The sequence below is a fragment of the Mustela nivalis genome, assembly GCF_964662115.1.
Source record: "Mustela nivalis genome assembly, chromosome: 8".
Classification (NCBI taxonomy): domain Eukaryota; kingdom Metazoa; phylum Chordata; class Mammalia; order Carnivora; family Mustelidae; genus Mustela; species Mustela nivalis.
Genome location: NC_139027.1, coordinates 106431507 through 106440520, shown reverse-complemented (window position 1 = coordinate 106440520; position 9014 = coordinate 106431507). Strand labels below are relative to the sequence as shown.

Below are 9014 nucleotides of genomic sequence, written 5' to 3'. Positions count from 1 at the left end.
CATCCTTTTATTCTTGAAAACACATATTACATTAGTAGGCTTAAATTTTTATACCAAATGTCAAGTTTACTATTAACCACAAACCTGGCTAATCTCCTATTGCCTTTCAGAATCTACCATATTTATCATTTGTTCCAAGTGACCATTTTGGTTTTTATTTTCATTTGTTTATATAGCACACCTAATTCTCCTCTCTAAATGGTTAGTAGTATATAAAACCTAGACCAGATGAGATCCAGGTGTATTAAGGCCTTAAAGATGTGCTTTAATTTTAAAAGGAATTAAAATTCCTTAAACTCTATAGCAGCATATCCACCCTTCACAAGCATTCCAAAAATCTGAAGGGCAGACAGAAGAATTTTCTGTTACTACAAATAGAAAAATCATTGCAGAGGCTCACGAACATTTCAAATACAATTATGAGCAATGCAAACCTGGAACTGCCTCTTCATAGAATTGTCCTCTTTGTCAAGTTTTCAGGTATTTTTTCAGAGAGTAGTTTATTTAAGGTGCATAAAATGAAATAAATCAGTCCTACACAAATTAATAAAAATATTTTACACTTTTATTTACAAATTATTTTCATAAACTATAATAAACACAAACAAACAATAAAGAAAGCTACAGGCTTCTATCCAATTTGGCTAGAAAAATAAATTATTTACACAAATACCTAAATCTGCCTCCTGTTTTCAGAGAAATTAATGTATAGCATATATATTTCTCCAAATTGTAACTTATTCAGACTTAAAAACTGGGCACTGTTCTTTACACAGAATTGTAAACAATCTTTTAAAAAATCAGGCTAAGAGTAAGTTTCTACTAGAAAGGCTGAATTTCATAAAATACAAAAATTTTATAAATTCTGTATTTTAATTAAGTTAAATTATTATTAACTTGTAGAAATATACAGAGCAAATTTGTATATCATCCATAATTAGGTCAAACTATTATAAAGGTGAAATTTTACAACGGTCAGAATAAGATTTTATTCATATTCTTGAAAGATAGCTTTGTTCCCAATAAATAATCCCTCTATCACTTCACTATACTTTAGAAGAATACATTCTCAATCCAAAAAGAAACAACATATAGCTATTTGATTTTTTGTTTTTTTCTTGCTTGAAACTGCTCTGTTTTATTTTTTACAGATTTAATCAACATTGACAAGGCAGGATCAATGGATTTCTTCTGTGATTCCTTTTGAATTTCACTCTCTTTTTTCTTTATTGTCTGAGTAAGTTCTTGTTCTTTTTGTTCTCTCTGCCGGGCTTTCTCCTCAAGGATTTTTTCCATAGCTTTTGTTTTCTTGAAATTAGGATCTGAAGGATCCAAATTGAACAAGTGGGAGGTATACATCGCCTGAAACCGTGCATCCTTAACATTTACCTGCAAATTCAAAAGGAAAACAAATAATTAAATTAGTAAATCAAAAGGCCCAGAAATGGGGCCAATTTTGAAAGTGAGCTGTCGATTATATAAAATATAAATATGAGTGTTTTGTATTGATTCATTAGAAAATTGTTTTCCCACAGATCTTCAATGCGGTTTTAAGGCCTGTCTTGGAAGTCATTAACTATTTGCTGACAGCTATTTGTAGATTTTTTGTACAGGCTCAAACTCATACATAGGAGTGAATGGCCAGGAAAAAGAGGGAAGAGAGGGAGTGATGGAAACAAAGAGATAGAGCAACAAAAACAGCATGGCCTACTGCAGTGGTCACTGTCCATAGTGAGTGTGTGACATGGTGTGACATAAACCTCTTTCTCAGTCAAGTTTGAGTATGCACATCTTTCCTATCATGAGCGACATACTGCACGTGATTCTAACATTAAAAGCTAAGTATTAGGGGGGGAAAAATAAAGCAAAGCCCTAACTTTGGCGCAATCAAAAGACAAGCCAATACTTCACCTCGTGTTCAACTAAACAGTAATTTGATCCTCCCTGGGATAAAGCAGCTCTTCTGGACTAAAATTTAGCAGCTTTGGCTCCACTATGGGCCCTTCCTAAGACATTTCAGGCTAACTTTGTGCTAAATACTCCTCTCCAGAGCTGACTTTAAATTCAACACCAGCTTTAAGAGGTGTCCCTGGTTACCTCAAAGTCATCCTCTAATAATTCATTCTTCTTCATAAGCTGTTTTTTCTTCTTCTTGCTCAGATTCTGGTGCTCTACAATCTTATTGTAATTGAAGTGTTTCTTACTCTCTTCCTCCTCATCCATCATGAGCAAAGCCATTTCAGCCTGTGGAGAGAAAAAGAAAAGATCAAATATACAACAGTGGTTTTTTTTTTTTTCCCCAGGCAGAAGTATGGGGCACAGATATGCCCTCTAGGAAAGGAGATCCCAGTCACTAATGCTCTGGGATAACATCTGCCATCCATAACCGATTTTGAATTACCAAAACTCAAAAAGAAACTCCAAGATCTTTGTAGAGCAGTAAGATAAAATTTTTAGAAACAACATCACCAAGAGTAGGAGAGGTGTGAAAGTTTGTATTTAAAAACTAGACCACAGAGGTGCCTGGGTGGCTCAATCAGACCCCCAAATAAAAATTTCTCATTTTCACTTTGGTCTTTTCATGCAATGACACTAAATCAGCAAAGATGCATTATTTTGTGAAACAGGCTACATTTTCCAAACGTGTTTTAACAGCAAGGAATTTCTTTTTTCTTTTGCTTTTTTTTTGCCTTTACTTTTCAATACTGATACATTTCTATGAATGCAGGATCTTAATATTTGCTTCTGAAATATGTTTGTTTCCAGTAAACAGTGGAATTTTCTTCCAACCATGGGATTAAACATGAAACTTTAGGAACCAAATAAACCACGTGTACTTGAGAAAATACAGAGTATACTGCCAAACTTTCTATACTTTCTATATGAATCTTTCTATACTACTACTTCAGATTACTTTTTTTAAAAGATTTATTTATTTTTCAGAGAGAGAGAAAGAGAGAATGCACATGCAGTGGGAGCAGCAGGCTCCCCACCCATCCGCCCCCCTGCCCCCCACCCCCGCAGGGAGCCCAATGCGGAATTTGATCCCAGGATCTTGGGATTATGACCAGAGTTGCAGGCAGATGCTTAACCAACTGAGCCACCCATGCAACTCTAGACTGCTTTAATTTTCTTTCACTTACATCACTGGCACCTGCAGTTGGCTTTCTTTTTAGAGCCATTTTCAAAAAAAGAGGGATTTTCTTTGCACTGCTTTACTCTATGAACATTAACTGTGTGCAATAAATGGAGGATAGAAAAGATGCATTATCATGCAGAGTTTAGGTAACCAGTTAGGCTCACTCCCAGACAGTGATAGGAACATCAGTCATAGGGTCATTGTTGACTCTAATTCCTGCCTCAGCAAAAATACTATTAACCTGTGCCATGGATCTTTGTAGAGTTTGCAAAGCATAAAGGTCAGTGCATTTCTAAGGAAGACTTCAATTTTGTACATTACATTTATGTTGTTTGCAGTAATGAGAGAAATTAGCACCTGACAACACAAAAACAAAGTCTGAATTATAGGAGAGATTCAGACGGAATTAAAACTTAAGGCAGTATTTTCATGTGTCTGTTGGCCATTTGTATGTCTTCTTTGGAGAAATGTCTGTTTGTATCTTCTGCCCATTTTTTGACTGGATATTTGTTTTCTGGGTGTTGAGTTTGCTAAGTTCTTCAAAGATTTCAGATACTAGCCTTTTATCTGATAAGACATTTGTAAGTATCTTCTACCATTCAGAAGGTTGTCTTTTGGTTTTGTTGACTTTTTCCTTTGCTGTGCAAAAGCTTTTTATCTTGATGAAGACCCAAGCTCAACATCACTTGACATCAGGGAAACAATAATCAAAACCACAACGAGGTATCACCTCATACTAGTCAGAATGGCTAAAATTAACAAGTGAGGAAATAACAGATGTTAGAGAGGCTGTGGAGAAAGGGGAACCCTCTTACACTGCTGGTGGGAATGCAAGCTTGTACAGCCACTCTGGAAAACAGTATGGAGGTTCCCCCAAAAGTTAAAAATACTGCTACCCTATGACCCAGCAATTGTACTACTGGATATTTAGCCAAAGTACATAAACATAGTGACTGGAAAGGGCACCTGCACACCAATGTTTATAGCAGCCATATCCACAATAGCCAAAATATGGAAACAGCCCAGATGTCCACTGACAGATAAATGGATAAAGAAGATGTGGTGGGGGGCGCCTGGGTGGCTCAGTGGTTTGGGCTGCTGCCTTTGGCTCGGGTCATGATCTCAGGGTCCTGGGATCAAGCCCCGCATTGGGCTCCCTGCTCCGCAGGAAGCCTGCTTCCCTCTCTCTCTCTCTCTGCCTGCCTCTCTGCCTACTTGTGATCTCCGTCTTTCAAATAAATAAATAAAATTAAAAAAAAAAAAAAAAAAAAAGAAGATGTGGTGGATATATACACATGGAATACTACTCAGCCAACAACAATAACAAAAGAAACCTTACCATTTGCAACAAAGTGGATGGAATTAGAGGGTATTATGTTAAATGAAATAAATCAATCAGAGAAAGACAATTACCATAAGGTTTCAGTCACATGTGGAATTTAAGAAACAAAACAGAGGATCATAGGGGAAGGAGGAAAAAATAAAATAAGATGAAATCAGAGAGGGAGACAAACCATAAGAGACTCTTAACTACAAAAAACAAACAGGGTTGCTGGAGGGAAGGTGGGTAGGAGGTAACTGGGTGACAGGCATTAAAAAGGGCATGTGATGTAAGAAGCACTGAGTGTTATACGCAAATGATGAATCACTAAACTTTACCTCTGAAACTAGTAATACACTATACGTTAATTAATTGAATTTAAATTTAAAAAGTCAAAAGAATTAAACTTATGGCAATATTATTTCAAGGTTTTAATAGTTGCATTTTTTTGTCTTAGCTATAGTAAGAATTTTTAATAGTGACATTATTTTCCTCTAAATCAAAAAGGGACATGACTTAGGTTTGAGATAAAATTTCAACTTTGTATTGGCTGGAAAAATGATTGGTAAAAACTACACTGCTAGGAGCACCAGAGTGGCTCAGCTGGTTATGCATTCAACTCAATTTCAGTACAGGTCATGATCTCAGGTTGTGAGATTGAGCCCCACATCAGGCTCAGAGTCTGCTTGAGATTCTCTCCCTCTGCCCCTCCCCTCCACACACACACATACTCTCTCTCTCAAATTAATCTTTTAAAAAAAAACCTACATTGCTAAAATGTTTAATTTTGTGTTTTATAATTTATTTATAAATTTCATTGCTAAAATCAATTATTTATTAGGGACACTAGAAACTCATGTAGACCATTTCATTTAAATTGTACATATCAATTATCCACTAGGAATATAGCAATGATCATGTTTTACCTTTTGTCTTTCTATTTCAGCATCTTCCACTGATGAGCCACCTTTTGTAGATTTCGCTGATTTTTTCTTTTCTTTTATATCTGGCACAACAAACCAACACAGATGGTGAAAAAATTACAAGACTATCTGCGACATTCTATTTATACTAGGAACAAAAATGCAAGATATCTAGGAACAATCTTATCAATAAGCATACAGAAACTAAAGAAAGTAAAAATGTCATTGGAGATAACTATGGAAATGAATGAAATAAATACATCTGGATGGGTGACTTATAAAGAATTTCTTCTGGAAGTAATGTATAATTACATTATTAATTAAAAAAGAAAAACCATGAGATCATTTGAATAGATACAGAATATGCCCTGGGTAAAATTCAACATCCATTCATATAATAGAACAGTATGGCTTAGTGTGTAATAAAATGCACTATTCTGTATCACTGGAAAAAAGAAGGGATTATTCAGTAACTGGTGCTGGGAAATCTGCTTTACTCTGGGGAAAAAAAAAAATCAAGTTATAGCCTTGCCTCATAATGTACAGGAAAATAAAATGCAAATGGACTAGAGAGTTAAACACTAAGAAAAAAAAAAAAAAACCTATGAAAATTCCAGAAGACAAGTTACCTGATCTTATATAGAAGAAATATTTTCTTAGCATAAGAATAGAAGAAATCACACACACACACACAAAAGTGATTTGAATATATAAACACTTAAAATTCTGCATTTAAAAAATTCATCTGGAAAATGAAAAATTCTTTACAATAAGAATTTCATAGTAAAAGTTTAACAAACAATTTTTCCTTCTCTAAAGACAAAACTGATCTTCAGTTAACTTTCTATGCCTATTATTAAATACAACTACTTATGGTAAAAGTGGCTCCTGACTAGTAACACCGCTTATATTTCCAGGGACTCAGGGACTTCTGGAGACAAGATGTTAGAGCAGATGTTCTCATCCTGAATGAGATAGTCACATGCAGGAGCTAAGGGCACGTGAACCTGGAACAGCTGGACTGGGTTTAAATGCTAGCTGTGCCACACTTATGCTGTGGCAGTTTGGACCTAAGCCCTTATCTGTAAAATGGGGATTCTAATAGCAGCACCTACCTCACAAGGTTATTGTGAGTACTAAATAAATTGGTAAATGTGAAGAGTTCAGTTAATGCCTGACACATGATGCTATAAAGTGCCTGCTATTACTACACATAAATAAGACGTCCTGGGCTCCTCAGTGATCATGCTGATGCCTTATTTTTTTCTTCTTTTTTTTTGGTGTCTCTTGGAGTGGGAGGGGTACAAAGGGAATTGGTACCAGGGTACTGAAGTATGAAAAACTAGTTTAATGAGTAAAAAGTTTCAGAATCTACAGAGACATGTTCTGTTACTCTAGAATATTATTACACAATGCTAATCTTCTCTACTGAATGCTGTCCTCTTTGGCTAGGCTGTGCTCTGTCCTTCCAACACAGAGAAACTAATGGTCTGCGAGGTAATATTGATTAATGCTTACATAGCACTTACTGTGTATCAGGCAGTAGTACTGTTCTACTCACTTTACATGTATTAACTAATATAATCCTCACAATAATGCTATGAGGTAGATCCCATTATTTGTTATAATCTTCATTCTGTGGAAGAGGAAACTGAAGCAGAGAGATTAAGTAATTCTCTCAAGTTTAGTAAGTGAAGAAAACGTGATTCACACCCAAGGAGTCCGGCTCAGGGTCTCTACTATTAAACACTAAACAATACTCCTTTACTATTGAATGTCATTCTCTTTGTAGCAACTCTTTCTGTTTAAAATACATTTTATCGGGGCGCCGGGGTGGCTCAGTGGGTTAAACCGCTGCCTTCAGCTCAGGTCATGATCTCAGGGTCCTGGGATTGAGTCCTGGGATTGAGTCCTGCGTCGGGCTCTCTGCTCAGCGGGGGGCCTGCTTCCCTCTCTCTCTCTCTGCCTGCCTCTCCATCTACTTGTGATTTCTCTGTCAAATAAATACATAAATCTTTAAAAAAAAATACATTTTATCATGAGATAGTAAGAAAATTCACATAGCATATAATGGTTGAGTAACTGCAGCTAATAAGGGTAACAAAAAAAACGAAGACTAAAAATTGAGAGAGGCTTTAGAAACTGCTCTGCAGCATGCCCAGCTGAGAGAAAATGCCAGCATGTAAGTGCTGCTTAGGTGCGCCCCTCAGTGCTACCAAGGCATCTGTCTGCACTGCCAGAAATATTTGTAGACAGCCCTTTTTCCTAGAGTGAAAGACTTTATTGTTCCTATCTCAAATGTTTTCCAGGAAATGATGTATCTACTTTCTCATTATCATTTTTTCTCTATTTTAAAATGTGCCTATTTATACATAATATCAGCAAGGTTCCACTTTCTTGGGGTCTGACTTCTCTACATCCTAAGTTTACTTCTGCTCTATGTTTTCAAGGCAAGAGCTCCTTTTTGAAGTGAACAGACAAGTGACACATGCAGAAGATTGTTCTGTGGCAGGAAAAAAACCCAGGCTGTTTATGATTAATACATAAAGGAGATAAAGATCTTCATATACAGCTGTGGGAAATAATATCAAAGAGCCCACAGTGAACTGTTCCGGATTTTATAACAACCTGGTGAAAAGTCATAAAAATAAACTTGAAAGACTGTAGCAAAGGAGGAAAAAAAAAAGAATCTCCAAAATCGTCAGGGCTAAAAAATGATATTCAATTTAACATGATGAAAATTTCTTTGCTCATAAAGAATTTACTGTGCTGGCCCAAACTGTTTAGCCAGATAACAAATAATGTGTAGAGATCTTTTCTGCACTGTTATGTCTACGGCCATACCACCCTGAACGCGCCCGATCTCGTCTGATCTCGGAAGCTAAGCAGGGTCGGGCCTGGTTAGTACTTGGATGGGAGATCTTTTCTGCACTGTTAACAAGATCATATTAAGAGGGTGTATCTTAATTTTTTTAAAAAAATGTGTTGGTTTTTTTCCTTTGGAAAGTTATCAGACCTAAGTTAGATAAAGAGTACTAGGAAAATGAAAATCCCTGTTCTGAAATGTTATCTTTATTTTTCAGTAAATCTTTTGGCAAGTAAGAAACCATGTGTCCTGAGACTGCTGCGAAGTACATACGGATGATTCTAACGTACTGAATAATTCTAAATCAGATGTTATGGACTAAAGAAATAAATTTAAAAATCCTTACTGAGGCTACTAACTCCTTAAGCAAAAAATGTAACAGAATATATCTATGGATAAAGATGTGTTGCAAAACGTTGACCTGTGAAAGGAAATTCCATTTTTCATTACTTGTAATGTCCAACAAGTATTCTCATAAAAAAAACTTCCTCCAAACAGTTTAGCTGAGCACTTTTAAAGAATATATATTTTATTTATTATTTGACAGAGAAAGACACAGTGAGAGAGGGAACACAAGCAGGGGGGAGTACTAGAGGGAGAAGCAGGCTTCCCACCAAGCAGGGAGACCCATGCGGAGCTCGAACCCAGAACCCTAGGATCATGACCAGAGCTGAAGACAGCCGCTGAACTACTGAGCCCCCCAGACGCCCTGCTGAGCACTTCTTATATCAGTTAAAAGAATTCACTGGAGGTCAAATGCAATCT

At 36.2% G+C, this 9014-nt stretch overlaps 1 protein-coding gene across 4 annotated transcripts in view; it reads right to left on the bottom strand.

Moving 5' to 3' along the window:
* Nucleotides 1-543: 543 nt before the first annotated feature.
* The window catches only part of ESF1 (ESF1 nucleolar pre-rRNA processing protein homolog), a 59177-nt gene continuing 50706 nt past the window's right edge, over nt 544-9014 (bottom strand). For all 4 annotated transcript variants that reach the window (XM_082745451.1, XM_082745454.1, XM_082745452.1 and 1 more), the window contains 3 exons: nt 5387-5466; nt 2098-2244; nt 544-1389 (listed from right to left, as the gene is read on the bottom strand). In XM_082745451.1, the coding sequence (XP_082601577.1) occupies nt 1096-1389; nt 2098-2244; nt 5387-5466 (521 nt within the window). In that variant the 3' untranslated portion in view covers nt 544-1095. The remainder of the gene's footprint in view (nt 1390-2097; nt 2245-5386; nt 5467-9014) is intronic.